The sequence below is a fragment of the Carcharodon carcharias genome, chromosome 2, assembly GCF_017639515.1.
Source record: "Carcharodon carcharias isolate sCarCar2 chromosome 2, sCarCar2.pri, whole genome shotgun sequence".
NCBI classification, from domain to species: domain Eukaryota; kingdom Metazoa; phylum Chordata; class Chondrichthyes; order Lamniformes; family Lamnidae; genus Carcharodon; species Carcharodon carcharias.
In genome coordinates, this window is record NC_054468.1 from 117,401,982 (window position 1) to 117,422,959 (window position 20,978).

The 20,978-nt window shown below is 40.7% G+C and overlaps 1 protein-coding gene across 1 annotated transcript in view; it reads left to right on the forward strand.

Annotated features, from left to right (window-relative positions):
* macrod2 (mono-ADP ribosylhydrolase 2) overlaps nt 1-20,978 on the forward strand; it is an 897,762-nt gene that overhangs the window by 27,126 nt on the left and 849,658 nt on the right. The window contains exons 2-4 of the mRNA XM_041212085.1: nt 5,679-5,741; nt 9,507-9,575; nt 15,136-15,246. Coding sequence (XP_041068019.1) covers nt 5,679-5,741; nt 9,507-9,575; nt 15,136-15,246 — 243 coding nt within the window. The remainder of the gene's footprint in view (nt 1-5,678; nt 5,742-9,506; nt 9,576-15,135; nt 15,247-20,978) is intronic.

Sequence of the window (20,978 nt, forward strand, 5' to 3'; positions counted from 1 at the left end):
TTTGACTCCATGGGACCACAGCAAAACGGAGAACAGTGGCTGGTGATGGCACTGCTCATAGACTCTTGGATTTGGTTTCCTCCTCACCTCTGCACCCTCTTCCCTTCTGTCAGTGACCGCAGTACAGAACTGCCTCTGAGTTGTCACCAAATTAACAATTTGGTGGTGACAAAGCTGACGTCGGAAATGTCTCACAGTTGAAGTAGCCACATGGGTATCCCAGTTGCAAAGTGCTTTACTTTGCAGCTGGCTGTGCTCCAACTCAACTTTTGAGTGCTTGATGCTAATACAAAGCAATTGTTTGGTCATGCCCCTTGCTCCGGCACTTATTACAGGTGCAATGACATACTCCCTTTATGCGTTGGTATGACAACCAATTATGCTCATTTAATATACTTTTGTTGAGAATAATATATATTTAAAATAGCCAATGTTTATAAGATAAACAAGATTTTAAAAAAGTGACCATATGCGCTTGCAACTTGCTTAAAGCTGCTTGCTTCAAGCACCATTATCCAATTTCTGCAATGATGCTCAACATGGGCATTGGGCCTCTTGTTTACATATGTAAGGGCTGTATGTCTGTTCGAGGAGGCTATCAGTGACACCCAATATTGGATTTTGACCTCCAAAATTTCTCTTCTTTCTTCTCAGTTTGGCCAGAATTCCAGCACAGGTCTTCCAAATAGCCAGTACAGGCCTGATGGGCCAAGTGAGTTCCTTCTGTGCTGTATCATTCTATGATTTTAAGTGTGCTGCAATTCTCAATATTAAGCTGATTACATCCTAAATTTCAGTTGTAATAATTCTCCTCACAAAGTTGTTCCTTTAAAGTTTGCAAATGGCTTGCTGAGTCCAAGTTTTTAAGTAACTTGTTAAAAGTTATTTAACCTGCTTTGGTCAAATTCGTACCTTTGTGTTTTCATTCTTAATTTACTGGAGTACTTTTCACACTGCACAGCGCAACACTGGTTATTCCGGAAGTGTCAAAATGCAGTACTTGCAGTCCAGGTGAAAATTGAAACTTATTGCTCTTTCTTTTTGTGAAAATATTGCTGTGCAATGTAACTTGTTTTTTTCTAAAATACTAACCTATGAATGTGTGAAAAAGGCACATGGTGGAAGACCCGCCTGATCTATCCTGCCTGACCCATTCAGCAGTTGTTGCAGACTGGCCATTGTGATTTCCAGTGCTTCACAGCCACCAGCAGCCATGCAATCTCTTGGAAGGGGGAAAAACCGGATTTTAACAAAAGCCTGGGTAAATTTGGGAATGGCGGTTTGGGGGAGGCTTGTTTGGAAATTCTTGGAAATAGCTTTCTGCCTTCTGAAGGAGGAGAACAAGTTGGTCCCAGGAGCGAGCACTGATCTTGAGGTACATCGGCTAGCATACCCTTTGCAAGCAGCGATGTAAGCCACCTCCAGGATCTCTCCCAGTTCCCTTTTGAATGTCTGCAGTGAATCCACACTAGCTGCACGAGTTGGCAACTTATCCCAAAGATACATGATCCTTTGGAAAAAAAAATCTAGCATCCAAATTGTTGTAGAGTTGATTTTCCAGTCAACCTTTCTTGGAAACATTGAACTTTATTTACAAGACAGCAACAGCTACATGTGTGCATCTAACTCTATAAGTAAAGAAGAATTCTTAACAAAAACAGAATTACCTGGAAAAACTCAGCAGGTCTGGCAGCATCGGCGGAGAAGAAAAGAGTTGACGTTTCGAGTCCTCATGACCCTTCGACAGAGTTCTGTCGAAGGGTCATGAGGACTCGAAACGTCAACTCTTTTCTTCTCCGCCGATGCTGCCAGACCTGCTGAGTTTTTCCAGGTAATTCTGTTTTTGTTTTGGATTTCCAGCATCCGCAGTTTTTTTGTTTTTATCTCTGTGATCAAGAAGAATTCTTGCCTGGAGGTTCCCCACGCTGCTAACTCATTGGTTACATAAATCATGTGATCTTACAACAAAGGATTATTCTTAAAGCTACAGTCCTACATTTATCAAAACTATAATTACTATACAAATAAAAGCAAAATATTGTGGATGCTGGAGACCTGAAAGTAAAACATAAAGTGCTGGAAAAACTCAAGCCGGTCTAGTAGCATCGGTGGAGAGAGAAACAGAGTTAACATTATGAGTCCGATATGATCCTTACATTGGACTCGAAACGTTAACCCTGTTCCTCTCCCCACAGATACAGCCAGGTCTGCTGAGTTTTTCCAGCATTTTCTGTTGCTATGTAATCTGTTCTGCTTGGCTAACTTGCATGCTTTTGGAGAAAAAGGACTCAGTTCCTGGAATAGGTTTAGAGTTGGGCCACAAGATCAATAAATCATGATGAGCTCAGATTGCTGTGTGCCTCCCACAATGTGAGGGGACCAACTAGGCACAGTGTTCTACATGAAGTCCAACCAAGGTCTTCAGCAAGGACACTATAGTGCTGTTGGTTTTACGTTGGATCAACCTAACTATACATCCTGATGGATATGCTTTCATACATATATATACACATTTTTTAGACACACACAAATACACACAGATATATACAGGTTATTGAGATAGTGGGGAATCTGGGATTGTTCGCCTTAGAGCTGAGAAGGTTAAGGTGAGACCTAATAGAGGTGTTCAAAATTCTGAGAGGTTTTGATGTAGCACAGCAAGTAGGGAGGAACAGTTTCATCTGGTGAGTGGGTCAGTAACTGAAGGTCACAGATTTAAAATAACCAGGCAGAAATTTCTTCACATGGGGTTGTTGTGATTTGGAGTGCACTAAGGGTGGCAGAAGCAGATTCCACAGAAACTTTCAGAAGGCAATTGAACATGAACTTGTGACATAGTTGATTCTGAGACTTGGGTCCTGAATCTTAATAAAGGAAACTACGATGATATGAGGTGCGAGTTGGCTATGATGGATTGGGAAACGTTACCTAAAGGGATGACGGTGGATAGGCAATGGCAAACATTCAAAGAGCGCATGGGTGAACTGCAACATTTGTTTATTCTTGTCTGGCGCAAAAGTAAAACAGGAAAGGCGGCCAAACCATGGCTTACAAGGGAAATGAGAGATAGTATTAGATGCAAGGAAGAGGCATACAAATTGGCCAGAAAAAACGACAGACCTTAGGATTGGGAGCAGTTTAGAATTCAGCAAAGGAGGACCAAGGAATTGATTAAGAAGGGAAAAATGGAGTACGAGAGTAAGCTTGCAGGGGACATAAAAACTGACTGTAAAAGCTTCTGTAGGTATGTGAAGAGAAAAAGACTGGTGAAGACAAATGTAGGCTCCTTACAGTCAGAAACTGGGGAATTTATAATGGAGACAAAGAAATGGCAGACCAACTAAATTCATACTTTGGTTCTGTCTTCACAAAGGAGGACACTGATAACACACCAGAAATGTTGGGGAACACAGGGTTTAGTGAGAGGGAGGAACTGAAAGAAATCAGTATTAGTAGGGGAATGGCTTTGGGAAAATTGATGGGATTGAAGGCCGATAAATCCCTGGGGCCTGATAATCTACATCCCAGACTACTTAAGGAAGTGGCCCTAGAAATAGTGGATGCATTGGTGGTCATCTTCCGAGATTCTATAGACTGTGAAACAGTTCCTACAGATTGAAGGGTAGCTAATGTAACCCCGCTATTTAAAAAGGGAGGCAGAGAGAAAACTCGGAATTATAGACCAGTCAGCCTTATGTCGGTAGTGGGGAAAATTCTAGAGTCCATTATAAAAGATTTAATGGCTGAGCACGTGGAAAACAGTGGCAGAATTGGACAGTCAGCATGGATTTATGAAAGGGAAATCATGCTTGACAAATCTACTGGAATTTTTCGAGGATGTAACTAGTAGAGTTGATGAGGGGGAGCCAGTGGATGTGGTTTATTTGGACTTTCAGAAGGCTTTCGACAAAGCCCCACGTAAGAGATTGGTGTGTAAAATTAAAGCGCATGGGATTGGGGGTAGTTTATTGAGATGGATAGAAAACTGGTTGGCAGACAGGGAACAAAGAGTAGGAATAAACGGGTCTTTTTCCGAATGACAGGCAATGACTAGTGGGATACCGCAGGGATCAGTGCTGGGACCCCAGTTATTCACAATATATATAAATGATTTAGATGAGGGAATTAAATGTTTCTCCAAATTTGCAGATGACACAAAGCTGGGTGGGAGGGTGAGCTGTGAGGAGGATGCAGAGATGCTTCAGTGTGATTTGGACAAACTGAGTGAGTGGGCAAATGCATGGCAGATGCAATATAATGTGGATAAATGCGAGGTTATCCATTTTGGTAGCAAAAAAAGGAAGGCAGATTTTTATCTGAATGGCTATAAATTGAGAGAGGGGAATGTGCAACGAGTCCTTGTATACCAGTCGCTGAAGGTAAGCATGCAGGTGCAGCAGGCGGTAAAGAAGGCAAATGGCCTTCATAGCAGAGGATTTGAGTACAAGAACAGGGATGTCTTGCTACAATTGTACAGGCCCTTGCTGAGACCACACCTGGAATATTGTGTGCAGTTTTGGTTTCCTTATCTGAGGAAGAATGTACTTGCTATAGAGGGAGTGCAGCAAAGGTTTACCCGACTGATTCCTGGGATGGCAGAACTGACATATGAGGATAGATTGAGTTGATTAGGATTATATTTGCTGGAGTTCAGAAGAATGAGGGGGGACCTCATAGAAACCTATAAAATTCTAACAGGACTAGACAGGGTAGATGCAGGAAGGATGTTCCCGATGGTGGGGGAGTCCAGAACCAGGGGTCACAGTCTGAGGATATGGGGTAGACCATTTAGGACTGAGATGAGGAGAAATTTCTTCACCCAGAGAGTGATGAGCCTGTGGAATTCTTACCACGAAGTAGTTAAGAGCAAAACATTGTACATTGTATGTTTTCAAGAAGGAGTTAGATATAGCTCTTGGGGCGAAAGGGATCAAAAGGTATGGGGAGAAAGCAGGAGCAGGCTATTGAGTTGGATGATCAGTCATGATCATAATGAATGGCAGAGCAGGCTTGAAGGACTGAATGGCCTACTCCTGCTCCTAGTTCCTATGTTCCTATGACTGATTTTCAGCATTATTGTGAAAATGCTGGGGCAAAGGACTAAATTGGACAAGAGCCAGCACAGGCATAATGGGCCAAATGGCTTCCAGCTGAACTTGAGATAGAATGCTTCATTGCTTTCAGCATGAGATGTGACCTTCAGATATTTGTGCCTCTTTCCTGCTGAAAAGATTTCAATTTGGAACCCAGTGTGGCATGCACATGGTTGGCATTTGCCCTACTCATGAACATAAGACAATGCTTATTTACCCTAAATGATATTTGCTGGCTGCTGACCCATTCCTTCTGTTGCACCTAGAATTTTTATTTTCTCATTTGGGATTCTGATACCAGCTCCAATCCTTGCGTCAGATGCAAACTTGCAGGCAACACCCACAACGTCATTATCAGGATCATGTTACCAAGTTACGGGTTCTACTGCTTAAATTTATTCACGGTACAGAAGTTACGGAAAGTGGAGGGAGCAGAAACAAAGCAGGGAATATTTGCTCTTGTGTGTGGGAAATCAATCTATTGGCACCCTAAAGTGAAGTTGCCATTCATGCTCACATATACAAATGTATTTTTGCATCAGTATATAACATCTAGAAATTACTGTGTTTATTTTCTTGATACAGATTCTTTTGATGATGGGATTGTACAGCTGAAGGATATTTCAGTATGGAGAGAAGAGGCAAAAAGTAAGTTGCTTTTATTTGAAGCCTGAATACATCAAGAGTTGAGTACAGAAATAAACACAAGATAACGCAGAAGTACTGGATATTTGAGAATTGTGTTAAGTATGACTTATTATAGACCAACTAAGACCTGTTTAGGAGATGCATCTACTTGTTTATCTACTTGACCTTTTGAGTGTTTGACAGCTAACTCTGGGAGATTGGATGATAGCAGCAACATGTCCCATTTATTGCACATGCAATGACCAAACATGGACCCTTTATATCTATTTTTTAATAAAAGTTGTATCTTTTTTCAGAATTGAATGTTTATATTATAAAAATGTTATAAAGGGTGATGGGATGCTGTAGTGACTTGTTTACAGTAGTCAGGTCCACTCATTGCAATCCAATTTCTACAAAGAAACCTAAAGCAGATCTATGTAAAAGGCCAGTGCCTGTTTCAGAAGATTGCCAGCGAAACCTGATTATTGGACGTTGATCCCCAAAATTTCTAGTCCCCATTCTCATTGGTCAAGGCGGAATCCCAAAGCAAGTCTGAAGAGGCAAGTGGGCCATGTTCACACCTGCAATTAAGTATATAAAACAGTTGTATGGGGGCTTGTGTCCACTGGAATTGACTGTATTCCTAATCTAAAAACGCTTCTAAAATATTCTACTGGGTAAGGCTGTATCCTGCTGTTTGTGACATTGCAAATCAGAAACTGGGCTTTGCCACCGCCACGTTGTACCTAGTTTGCTGAAAAGATTCAAGAGAAATTATCAGGAGACATCTCTTGCAATATAAGTGCAATTGTATGGGGATGTTTCCGCTGTGTGTGTAATCTAGAACTAAGGGTCATAGTCTCAGGATAAGGGATCAGCCATTTAGGAGTGACATAAGGAGAATTTTCTTCATTCAGAGGATTGTGAATTTTGCAATTCTCTACCCCAGAGAGCTGTGGATGCTCAGTCATTGAATATATTCAAGACTGAGATAGATAGATAGATGGATTTTTGGGTACTAAGGATATGGAGGGATACGGGGCTAGGACAGGAAGGTGGAATTGAGGTAGAAGGTCAGCCACAATCTTATTGAAGGCAGAGCAAGTTTGAGGAGGTGCTCCTGGTTCTTAATAATGTTTACAAAAAATATAATAATCTATTGATAACTTATTTACTTTGTTTATCTATTAGATCTATATTCACCAATATACCCATAACTTCATTTCATTACAATTACTACATACTTTTTTATTTATATAGTTTACTCAATAAGATGCCATTTTTCAATTAAAAACATAAAATTAGAACTTGCTCCATCATTGAGCAATATAGGTTTGAGTTCCTAAATTCCCCACTCGAACTGCAGATGCTAAGCTTATCTTCGGCATCTCCTTGGCTTTTAAGTACTTTTGGCGTGTCTGTAAGTGTAGATCTTCACTCATGCCCTTTGGATGAGTTGAGTGATATTGAAGGAGGATTTAAGAGGAAATTAATTGCTCCTAGAAATGTTTTCAACTGATAGTGTGCTGATAACTAAGTTGTAACCAGTTTCATGCCCTTTTCAACAACAACTTGTGTTTATTTAGTCCTTCTAAGGTAACAAAATGTTCCAAGGCACTTCACACAAGTGTCATCAAACAATGAGCCACAGAATTAGATATTTGGACAGGTGAGAGATTATAAGGAGCATCTTAAAAGAGGGAAAAGAGGTAGAGAGGAGGAAAGGTTCGAGAGGGAATTCCAGAGCTTAGGACCTAAGCAGCTGAAAGCATGGCCACCAGTGGTGGAGCGATTAAAATTGGGGATGCATAAGATGCCGAAATTGGAGGAGCCCCGTGATGTCAGAGGGTTTGTAGGACTAAGTGCGCAGTGGGGAATACCAATAATGGGGAGTTTTCAGATTTCCAATCTTATTTCTATTCATTGCCAAATAGCTACGTAAAAGCACATTAGTAATGCCTACTTGCCAAAATTATTCTGATACAGTATTGAGAATATTGTATTAATTTGCAATTGCTTCTAGTTCTGATCCTAAATTAATGTCTCCTTGTTCCTGACCGAAATGATAACACCTCTGCCAGCTTTGTAGTAACTATGTAAGCAGGAGATTGTGTTTAGTTACTTTAAAGCTTTGCACAGTTTTGTTCCCGTGTCGCAAGAGTTGCAGTATAAATGAGGCAAATTTGATGTCACGGGAATTGCACTAAATCACAGAACAGCCTTCCGGTGGAAGTATTACTTTCTCATGAGCATTTTGATTTCCGATGCATGCAATCCTGTACTTTCTGTATTTTATTTGAAATATATAGAGACAGAAATTGTGTAAAACGCTGTGGTATTTCAAATGATATTCTCTTAATTTTTCTTAGAACGATAAAACCAGTATCTTTATATAAATCTGCAGTGCGTAACTGATAGCCCACTTAAAATTGCAGTGAAATCTGCATTCCTCTTTTATCCGATATTTTTCCTTCTCCTTAATTTCCGTTCCCTGTGAATGGCCAGAAGCACGATGATGGAAAACATAGCATATGAATACAAAAATTGAATGGCCATAATTCATATTGTAGGAAATAGGAATACAATATTTTTCATTTGCCCTACATGTTGTTATGTAACCCACCTGAATACACTCTGGTAGAAAACAAGAAGTTGCTTTGAGATTTATTGAGATGGCAATATGAAATAAAGCATACGATTCTAAAAAGGGGCTGCAAAAATAGTTGAAAATTGATTGGCAGTTGAGAAAGTGGTTATAAGGGCAGGTGGAATCATGGACTTTTAAATACAGAAATCAAGTACAAAAGCAAGGAAGTCATGGTGAACCTTTACAAAAGATTGGTTTAGCCTCCTGGTGACAACATCTTAAGAAGGATATGAAGGTTTCAGAGAGGTGCAAAAACGGTTACAAGAATGGTTCCAGGGATGAGGGACTTCAGTGCGTGGATATATTGGAGAGGCTTGGAGGGGAGAAGGTTGAGAGTAGGTTTGATGGAGGTGTTCAAGATTGTGACTAGATAGAGTGGATGGAGAGAGACCAGCAACATTAGGCGAAGAGATAGAGAACCAGAGGATACCTCTTTTTGCCCATTGAGTGGTTGGGATCTGGAATACACTGGACTGAGAGGGTGGTGGGCGCAGATCCAGTTGTGGCTTTGGGGAGAGAATTGGATGGGCACCTGGGGAGAGAAAGTTTTCAGGGCGATGGGGAAGTAGGACTGGCTGGGTTGCTCTTGCAGAGAACTGGCACAGACAAGATAAGCAGAATGTCTTTATTCTATGCTGTATTATTCTAAATGCCTCTGTGGCAGGAAGTTTTTGGATGCTACTCTCTTACATTATCATAAAATCTGGTTCTATAACATGTACAAGCCCCCATGTATGAAAGACATAACATTCACATAGTACACCAGATTTTACAGTATTCCTTTCTATAAAATTGACAATTTTGTCTGTAGCTCAATTAAATTTGCAAGCAAATTCTTTGCTTAAGGGGAAAGCTTAGATCAACATAGATGCACACATTTAAAGGGACTGTCCAGTGAGAGATTTCTGATACAATTTTAATATGATTGTTATTGAAACTTCCTACTTTTCATCTTCCCCATAATTATTGTTGCTGCACAATATCTAGATTCCAATTCAGATGCTGGAATTTTTTTTTTGTTTTTTTATCTGCCTGGAACTACTGCATCCTTCAATTTGAGTATTAAATGTACAGAATGGTGATATTGTGATTTATTTGTATTTTGCTCAATTTTTTTTACAATTCTTTCATATCAGAGATATACCTGAAAGAAAAGCTGGAGGATAAAGAACAGGATGAATATTTTCCATTGAAGGAAAGAGCTGGTAAGTTCAAGATTGAGGAGCTTGTTATTGTTCACCCAGTGTACTTTACAAGGTAGCTGTTGTGAGTTTCAACAATTCCTCATCCATCCTGATCTTGCAAATTTATATTATCATGAGGCTTGTTACAGCTTATAGAGCAGACGATTTAATTTAATTTACTTTCTTCTAATTAAGCATAACAAAAGGTTTGAATGTTAACTAACTGCCTGAAGCGGACAAAGTTTACCAAAAAGAAAGCATCTCTCCATCTTTTCAACTAAGCAGGACAGAAATATTCTGCCTACAAATGCACAAAACCGAAGAATTGACTTTTCTCATCTCTCTCCAAGCTCTGCTCCATTCTGTGTGTAGAAATTTCAAATTTTTCCATTCATTCCAACTTCTGTGTGCAGCTAAACCTTACTCATAAACCTTACTTCTTTATTGTATCCTTTGTGTTTAAAAGCATTGAGACAAGTGAACGGCCTACGTTACATCGTATTTACAGCACAGAAACAGGTTACGCAACCCATCTGGTCCTTGTTGGTGATTATGCTCAACACAAGTCTCCTCCCACCCTACTTCCTTTTACCCCATCAATATACTCTTGGATTCCTTTCTCCCCCCCCACCCCGTTTTTTTTCTAGCTTTCTCTCAAATACATCAATGCTAACTGCTTCAACTACACTTTGTGGTGGATGGTACCACATTCTAATCTCTGGTAAAGCGATTTCTCCTGAATTCCCTGTTGGATTTATTAGTTGCTATCTTGTTTTGATGACACCTTATTCTAGCCTTGCCTGCAAGTGGAAACATCTTTTCTATGCCTAACCTATCATATCCCGTCATAGTCTTAAAGATCTCTATCAGATCATCCCTCGTCTTTTCAAGAGAATGAATAAATGAGATATTACAGTTCGACCCTCCATAGCACCCTTCCTATCTCTGTGCATTGGAAATAGGAGCAGGAATAGATTATTCAGCCCTCAAGCTTGCTCAGCCATTCAATGAGATCATGGCTGATCTTCTACTTCAACGCAATTTTCCTGCACTATCCCCATTTCCCTTGATATCTTTATTATCTAGAAATCCATCAATCTCTATCTTGAACATATTCAATAATGGAACCTCCTCAGCCCTCTAGGGTAGAGAATTCCAAAGATTCACCACCTTCTGGGTGAAGAAGTTTCTGCTCATCTGAGTCCTAAATGACCTGCCCCTTATTCTGAGACTGTGTACCCTGGTTCTAGACACCCCAACCAAAGGAAACATCCTTCCTGCATTTACCTTGTCAGGCCCTTTAAGTATTTTGTATGCTTCAATGAGATCACCTCGCATTCTTCTAAACTCTAGAGAATATAGCTCCAGACTCCTCAATCTTACCTCATAGAACAATTCCGCCATCCCAGGGATCAGTCTGGTGAACCTTTGTTGCACTTCCTTTGTGGCAAGCATATCCTTCCTCGGGTAAGGAGACCAAAACTGTACACACTACTCCAGGTTTGGTCTCACCAAGGTGCTATACAATTGCAGCAATACTTCTTTACTCCTATACTCAAATCCTCTTTCGATAAAAGCCAGCATACCATGTGCCTTCCTAATTGTCTGCTGCACCTGCTTGTTAGCATTCAATGATTTACGAATCAAGGACACCCAGTTCCTTTTGGACATCAACACTTCTCAATCTCTCCCCATTTAAGAAATGCTCTGTATTTCTTACAAAAGTGAATAACTTCACATTTTTCCACATAATATTTCATCTGTCACATTCATACCTCCTCCATCCCTATAGCTTGCCAAGATCTCTGCACTCCCCCAGTTCTGGCCCCCTGTGCATCCCCAATTCTAATCGCTTAACCATTGGCTGTGCCTTTAGCTGCCTAGACCCTAAGCTGTGGAATTCTCTCCCTAAACCTCTCAGCCTATCTTTCCTCCTTTAAGATGTGCAGGTGTACAAAAAGGATTGTATAAAGGACAGTTGATCTACAAGATTGCTGTCTAGTCAGTGAAGACAAAAATGTCTGCCTTTTGTATGGTAAGCCTGGCATTGCAAGCATTGTGTCGATATCACTTGGAAAGAATAATATTCTTTATGAACTTTGATATATTTTTTCTTGTATTTACCTGATTATTTTATACTCTTCTGTCTTCACACTGTGACATAAATTAAAAGTGCAGTGTGGCAGGAGTATGTACCACATACAAGATACACTGCCGCAACTCATCGCACCTCCTTTGACCCCTGTGACCTCCACTACCTAGAAGGACAAGGGCAACAAATGCATGGGAACACCGCCACCTGCAAGTTCCCTTCCAAACCACACACCACCCTGACTTGGAACTATATTGCCATTCCCTCGCTGTCACTGGGTCAATATCCTGGAAATCCCTTCCTAACAGCACTGTGGGTTTGCCTAGACCACATGGACTGCAGCGGTTCAAGTAGGCGACTCACAACCACCTTCTCAAGGGCAATAAGGGATGGGCAATAAATGCTGGCCTAGCTTGCGAAAGAATACATTTTTTAAAATGCCCTTTACTTAAGATTTAAGATGGATGGTTTAAAATGGAAAAAGATACCATGCAATGCCAGTCATGCCATCCACTAGATGGCATGCAAAGCAACATTGATTTTGGGAATATAACAGCACTATAATTATCTGATTACAGTGTTCTATCACAAAATATAACTCAAAATGGCAGGTTAATTTAGAAAATCCAGATACTGAGTCCAGATACTGAGTAAAAATTATATGCAGTAAGGGATGGTAAAATTCCAAATTTGATTTTCCTCCAAAAGCATTCATTATTCCTGCAGAGACAAAAACACCAGATGTTTGGACTGCCAGTAATTTTACCATCGATAGAAAATTTTGCTTGAGGAATAAGGGTACTTTTATGTAGTTATGCAATCCTAGTATTATAAGCTAATAGTAGAGGGATGTTTTTTTAAAAAAAAGCCCTGTCATTTACTTAATTAACTTTAATCTCATCCCTGCCTTCTCTTACATCCTTCTACATTCTTGACCTGAGACTTGTGCATGGCTCTGACTCTGACCTTTTGTACATAACCTTTACCCTTTGCTGCGCCACTGCTCAGACATTATGCTCTGGAAAACACTCCCTGAGCGCCCCCACCTTCTCCTTTTAGATCCTTCTTAAAACCCATCTCTGCAACTGAGCCCCTCACAAATCCTTCTTATGCTCGCCGCACTTATTTCTGAATATGCCTCTATGAAGAACCTTGCTCCATTAAAGGGCATAGAATATGTTGTGATTTAATTGTTGTGCTGATAAATGAACATTGCATGTGCTAAGGTAACATATTCTGAAGGAAGGTGATGAATACAGACCAAAACTCTCAAGGAAATTGGGGATACAATTCAATGATAAGTGCAGAGTGCCGTTGAAAATTATCTAAGTTAAGAGGTGAAGAAAATGTTATGAAAAGGATTTGATAGACTTTCGGCCTGCAAACAGACTATACAAAACCCAATGTTAGTCCACAGAAGCATGAAGGTTAGCTTGTTTGTCAAAATAAGATGGGTAGTGTTACGGACAGGAGGGGTATTAATTTAAACAGCCCTGATTTCTCCCCTCTCTACCTGTCCATAAACAAAAAGGTGTTTTTTGATTTCTGATTTCCCTCTTTATAAGTGGTGCCATGTTTTCCCCAACCCTTCAGTTTGGAGTGACCCAATCCTCTATTAATAGCCCCACAGCAAACTCGAGATGAGGTAAAATGAGAAGATTGGTTTATTTTACACACAGACAGAAAACGTGGGCGGGGGTTTTTGCAATGTCTGCCCTGTTTGAATTCATACAATAGAAAAGGGCTAAGGGAAAGAAAGAAAGAAGAGAAATGGATACAGGGCAAGACTATGATAAAAATAAGAATTATGGTTTCACATGAGTCCAGTGTCCAGAATCAAAAGTCCAGTGGCGCGTGCCTTCAAAGGTTAGCAGGCTGAAACTTGCAGGGTAATCATCTTTCCAGAAGCGAGGACTTCCACAATGGGCGAAGGCACTTAGAGATGAAGTAGTCTTGAAGGCACAGATACAGAAGTTCAACGTTCACAGTGTAGATGAGGGCCAGGTACTTTACCTGGACAGAGCTCTTTCTGCTGCTACCTGTTAGATGATAAAAGGGTAGACCGGGTTCAGTTCCACACGGCGATATTACAGGTTCGAGCATAAAGGCAAAATACTGCGGATGCTGGAAATCTGAAACGAAAACAAGAAGTGCTGGAAAAACTCAGCAGGTCTGACAGCATCTGTGGAGAGAAAGACAGAGTTAACGTTTCGAGTCCGTATGTTCTGAAGAAGAGTCATACGGACTCAAAATATTAACTCTGTCTTTCTCTTCACAAATGCTGTCAGACCTGCTGAGTTTTTCTAGCACTTTTTGTTTTTGTTACAGGTCTTAGCAGTTTGTTGGAGGTCATGTGACTTACCTCCCACCACTTCTCCTGGATGTTGGACAAAGAATGCAGTTTCCCAGGTCTGGGTTTAAATCCTACCAAGGCAGCTGGTGGAATTTAAATTCAGTTAATAAATCTGGAATTAAAAGCTAGTCTCGGTGATGGTGACCATGACAACTATCATCAATTGTCATAAAGACCCATCTGGCTCACTAATGTCCATAAGGGAAGGAAATCTGTCATCCTTACCTGGTCTGGCCTTCATGTGACTTCAGATCCATGGTAATGTGGTTGACTCTTGACAGCCCTCTGAAATGGTCAGTTCAAGGGCAATTAGGGATGGGCAACAAATGCTGTCCTTGTCAGTGATTCCCACCGTGATGTCCTTAGGACGGGGGAAGGATGTTTTGATGAAGTTTTATTGATGGAGTTATTGTGCCTCTTGGCTTAACAGAACAGGAATTAATATTGCCAAACGATAATCAGTAACATAGTGGCTTCCTTGTACTGTACACAACTCTTTCAAGCTGATGTCTCCAAATTGGCGTACATCACACGTACACCATCTGGCCCAGCAGGATCCTCTTGGTTTTCATCGGGAAATTGTGTCCACTGGTTGAATTAGAAACTTATTTTCAAATTATACTTTTGGGGGGAGTGATGGTAACGGGGGGAAGAGTAGGAGAAACATGTAATTAGCATGTCAGACCAGTCCAACTTGGAATCTTAGTTACTTGGTTACAAATTTGATCATGTGTTGCAGTTAGTGTGGAAGTGTGTACCCATGGAAGTAGGAAACAAATGCCATAACCATGTTTACTAATCTTCATTTGCTATGTCTCATTGAACATCAATGTGCAACATCAAGCTGTTCAGCCCAACTAACCTGTGCAGGTGTTTGTACTCCATAACTCCTTCCATTCCATCTACCTTAGCTCAGCCTTTCAGCATGTCTTTCTATTCCCTTTTCTCTCATCTATTCATCTAGTTTCCTTTTGAAAGCATGTACGCTATTTATGCCCCAACCATTTCCTGTGGTAGCGCATTCCACGTTCTAACTGCTGCAGTTTTGTTGCTTCTGTAGGTGTTTGCCCCTCGGTTTGCTCTCACCTTGAATAGATGGGAAAACTGATTTTAAGCTATCTGATTCCATGTTGTAGGAGAAGAAGATGAAGAGGTCTCGGCTCCAAAAACCCCCAAGCTGAATGATAATGTTTCACTCTACCGAGGCGACATAACAAAGCTGAAAATTGATGCAGTCGTAAATGCAGGTTGGTACTTTAATTAAAACCTAGTGAGAGATGGCGATTGTGAGAGAAAAACTGTAGGGCATTAGCTAAATTTGTGCTTCTGTAGCAAGCTTGTAGACTTACTATTTATGTTCTATGATAAGTTAATTTCCAAGACATTTTACCAGTTGACAGTGATCTATGTATTCTGTATTTGATCCATGAATGGCATTTCGGTACTAAATTATACTGATTTTTAATTTCTTAATCTAACTATTCATACGATCCGTACAAAATGTATTTACATTGCAGGATCATATACTTTAAGCAGAAGATAGGAAGGTGAAAATGAGTGTCCAAATATGCGCAACGTATTTTGACCAAACTACCGTAAAAGGTGGATGTTGCACAGTTGTACCAAATACACTGTCATGTCTGATCATTCACTTATTCATTCAGTTTTTGTTAATGAGGTAACTCAACACAGGAGTGAGTACAGATGAGGTTTGAGCAAAACCAGTTATGGCAATGTCAGTCATTATAGTCTGATTATGGAAACACCAATGTGATGCAGTGGAAAAACTTTTTCTTTAAAAAAGGAAAGTTGACAGTACATTGCTGCGCGGACTGTATCATTAACTTCGATGAAGAAAATGTCAAATGTCTTTTTTTATTTAGATAGGCAATCTCTTTTTTTTTATCTACTGGTGCCATTCAAGGAGATGCTTGTAATTGTATGAGTGGCACTGGGTTTCACCAAGATCCATCCTTTTGGCCTGACATAGAACAGACCTGAGTTCCCTTGTTTCCCACCGTGATTGAGGGATCAATTTGCAAGTCAACAGCAAGCAGGCTTCTTTATTTTGCCTAGTGTCAATTACAAGAATGTTGTTCCAGACTGTCCTAAATATCTATTTATCTATTAGATATTAAAGTAAGTGGTCTCACAATTTTAGAGATACTGCACCAGTAGGTGGCACTGAAAACCTAACCTTATGTGATAGATCGAAAACAATGGAGGGGCACCTAATGTTGCATGATAGCATTAAACTCTACACTTCATCAAACATTTGTAATCGAACACGCTCAGAAACTGGTGAAATGTACAGTTACTGTAAAACACAAACCACTAAGTGTCAAAAGAGTAACAGCTGTCCAACAAACAGCCCTTTGTAGCATGGATTTGATTTCCCAGCGTGAAGAGGCTGCATATTCTCACCTCCTGACTCCTGGAAGCTTGTCTGCCATCTACAGAGTACAAGTTAGGAGTCTGATGGAATCCTCTCAACTTGCTTGGATGAGTACAGCTCCAATAGCACTCAAGAAGCTCAACACCATCCAGGACAAAGCAGCCCGCTTGATTGGCACCCCATCTACCACCTTTAACATTTACTCCCCCCACCATCGATGCACGGTGGCAGCAGTATGTGCCATCTGCAAGATGCAAAATTGTGGCATAGTGGTAATGTCATTGGACTAGCAATCCAGAGACCTAGGCTAATACTCTGGGGACATGGGTTCAAATCTCACCATGGCAGCTGGTGGAATTTGAATTCAGTTCATAAATCTGGGATAAAAAGCTAGTCTCAGTAATGGTGACCACGAAACTATCGTCGATTGTTGTTAAAACCCATCAGGCCCACTAATGCCTTTTAGGGAAGGAAATCTGCCATCCTTACCTGGCCTGGCCTACATGTGACTCTAGGCCCACAGCAATGTGGTTGACTCTTAACTGCCCTCTGAAATGACCTAGCAAGGTTAGCTCAAGGCAGGCAATTGGGGAATAAATGCTGGCCTTACCAACGACACCCGCATCCCATGAAAGAATAAAGGAAAAAAAACTCACCAAGGGTCCTTTGGCATCACCTTCTCAATCCGTGAGTTCCACCAGCGACATAAACAAACGTAGCAGGTGCATGGGAACGCCATCACTGGCAAGTTCCCCTCCAAGTCATGCACCATCCTGACTTGGAATAATATCACTGTTCTTTCATTGTCACTGGGTCAAAATCCTGGAACTTGCACAACACTTTGGGGATACTTCTCTGCACTGCAGCAGTTCAAAAAGGCAGATCTCCATTACCTACTCAACAATAGTTAGAGATGGACATTACACGGATACCTTGCCAGCGACTCCAATATCCTGTGAATGAATAAATTTGAAGAAAAACCTTTCCCCCTACTCCCACGCACAACAGTTTCTATGTCCCTTTCTCATTACTGCCTGGAAAACAAAGTCCCAAATGTTCTTAATGCAAATCAACTGCTGGCCAGAAAGGGAAGCCACAAGTACAAATATCTCATGCTGGGCTGGAAAAAGAACTGAGGTGACCTCTGCCCACAACACTGAAAGATTGCACCTGAAACCAATCAGCCCCACTCCTAGCAGCAATTGCTAAATAAACTAATAAAACAGACCGCAGCTGAAATCCTTTTCCTGCTCTCTGCCACAGATCATAACACGCAGAATCGAAACAATAAGAGTCTCTCACTGTGAGCAAATTCCAATTAGAATCACAAGCCCACATTTAGTTTCCCCAGAGTAGAGACTTCGAAGAACAGGAAACGTAAAACAAAACCCCAGCCATAATTCCAACCCAAACCCCAATGAGCAGCATTTTAGGAAACTACAGCCATCTCCCTCCCACTGAGCAGAAAATTGCAGTGAAGAGGAGGAAAGCTAATCCTAATCGCAAACCACAAAGAATAGAATTTCTTGCAATGAACCAGAACTCTTTCCTCTGTGCACCCTTTCACTGAGTGTAGGAATTTGACTATTCCCCATAAGGCTTTTCTCCTGTACTGTAAATTAAGAGCAGTTGCATCTCATCTCCTCCACAGACTAAGTACAGATATTATTCTAATCCCCTCCCAACACTTGACTTCTTTCCTTGGCACTGAGACATGAAGAGACAACTAATATGTCTTCAACTTGCCTAGCATTCCTAATCTGATTGGCACCCACTCCTCAACCAAGCAATTTTCACCTTCTGCGCACTGTTGGAGCATTTACTTTGGTGTCCTGTCTGCAAGTACCTGGATTGCTAACACTAAATATCACGACAAAATAAACTGATGATTGTTTTGTAAGAGGTTAATCCATACCTACCCACTAAAGCAACGCCATTTTAAAGTGACAGAGGGATATAGAAACAAAAACAGAATTACCTGGAAAAACTCAGCAGGTCTGGCAGCATCGGCGGAGAAGAAAAGAGTTGACGTTTCGAGTCCTCATGACCCTTCGACAGAACTTGAGTTCGAGTCCAGGAAAGAGCTGAAATATAAGCTGGTTTAAGGTGTGTGTGTGGGGGGCGGAGAGATAGAGAGACAGAGAGGTGGAGGGGGTTGGTGTGGTTGTAGCGACAAACAAGCAGTGATAGAAGCAGATCATCAAAAGATGTCAACAACAATCTTAGTTTGTCTTGGCAGTGATAAAGATTTACACTACAAAATCTTAATTAACAAAATTTTTGTTTTTGGTCTCTCGTTACCAACTCACTTGTTCATCCCAAAATAAATTGGTACGTACACCAAATAAGTTTTGTATTTTTTTTCTCAATCAATCTTCTAGGCTGTGCTTGGACACTGCCTTTTTGAAGGTTTAATTGTCTTGAAGGCAAATTCTAACTCTGTTTTTAAGAGAAAGTGGATGTTCTACACGAAGCATTCACTGGTTTCATTTGAGCATTACTGCAAGTGGGAAAATGATAGAGTTTGGCAATAAAATAAGGAATATGGTTGAACTGATGACTATTACTTTCAAATTAAAAGAACTACACCTGAGGTTCTGATGATTCAGATTTCACTACAGCATGCTATTGTGATATTGGGTGTGGACTGTTGACCTGTTTGTGGGTGAGTTGTAGCACCTGGTTATATTCTATTTTGCCCAAGACCTAGACTCTAGAATTCCCTTCCTGCACCTTTCTGCCCCTCTACCTGCCTTTCCTCCTTTAAGACTCTTTGAAAACTGTTCCCAGTTTGCGCACCTGTTCGTGGTGAAGGTCCCTTTGTAGCTACGTTAGCACCCAGGTAGAGAACCAATACTGGAGGAATTGATGTCTATGGAAAAATGTGAAGAGTAATAACAGGCAGCAAGAGCATTGATAGATTTCGAACCCCAGATCGGCAGCACTAAATTCAATTTATTGTTGCAAATCACGTTCTCGTGCATTTCCGTTTCTTTTTTAACAAAGGCCTGTAATGATTTTGATGTACAGTGTAAGGAAATAAATCTTTTTAGACAGAGTTAAACTTTTGATTAATGTCATATGTGTGCATCAAATGCTTAACTGCTATTATCACCAACAACATTTTCTAGCTTTGTGTGTTTTAAGGGTTAAAGACAGAAAATGTTTGGACTGAGCAGCAGGTTGATTATTGAATGAAAGAAAAGGCAGTTTGATAGTTGGGTGTGACTTTTCTTTCCAGCTCTGCCTAAACATCTTATTTCATTATTTTGACTTGCTCTTGTCTCCTCTGAAACTCATTGAATTTTTGTTCTTTGAAAAGCTAAAATGTCATATCCTTGTGTTATTATTGCTCCACCGTTAGTGACCTCACATTCAGTTGCCTAGGCCCTAAGCTTTGGAATTTCCTCCCTCCACCTCTCTGACTCTGTCTTTCCTTCTTTCACATACTTCTCAAAAACTGACCTCTTTGACCAAGCTTTTAGTTATCTTATCTAATATCTCCGTTTGTGACTCAGTGTCATACTTTTTTTTAATAATGCATCTGCGAAACGTCTTGACACATTTCATTATGTTAAAGGTGTTCTATAAATATAAGCTGTTGTTGTTATATCCTCACTCTAAGTAAGGTTTCGGCCTGCCTCCAAGTTGCCATTTTATCCAGGAAAGGGATTAGTTATGAGAGCGAGCTATTTTTGATGAGAGAATGGAGAGTCTAACACGATTCAAACTTTTTGTAGGCGCACGCTGTAAAAGTTTTCAGTTTGGTGTGAAACGTGAAATTATTGTAGGCTTAAAAGTGCACCAAATAAGGACCTACCCACCTTCCACCCTACCCCCTTACCCACTTGCCTTATCCAACCTATCCTCTTACCCACTTACTGCACCCACCCTGCCCCCTTACCAACTTACCCCCTTACCCACTTACCTCACCCACCCTATCCCCTTACACACTTACTGCATCCACCCTACTCCCTTACCACTTATCTCACCTACCCTAACCCCCCCCGACCCACTTACCTCAGCCACCCTACATTACACAGTTACCTTCTCTCCATAGTTGTTTTCAAACTCTTTAGTTACCGGAATATGTCAGCTACTACTGTAAAAATGGACATGCAAGGAGACAGGAGGGTACATCGAAGTGAGACTGAGACTGAGATTGAGTGAGTAGCAAATTAGGTTCACGTGGGAATTCGTTCACGGGGGAAAGAGGTTTGGGATACATAGGAATTATTCTAAGTTAATTAAGTGAGTACTTAAATTAAGTTAAACAAATAACACCTGTCCTGCCATTGTTACTTATGTTATGTTGCAGCTGGGGAATATGGGAGCTTTTGGATACCAAGGCAATCCAAAAGAAATGCTTCTGCAGAAAATGTAAGCAGTTAGAGGAATTCCGGTTCAGGATTATTGATCTGGAAGCTGAACTGCAGACACTGTGCAACATAAGGGAGGGAGAGAAATACCTGGACAGTTTGTTCCAAAAGACAGTCACAGCCCTTAGAATAGGGTCATCTGTTTTGGTCAGTGGTGAGAGACAGGAGGATGTGACTGTGAGTGAGACAGTTAAAGGGATTGGTA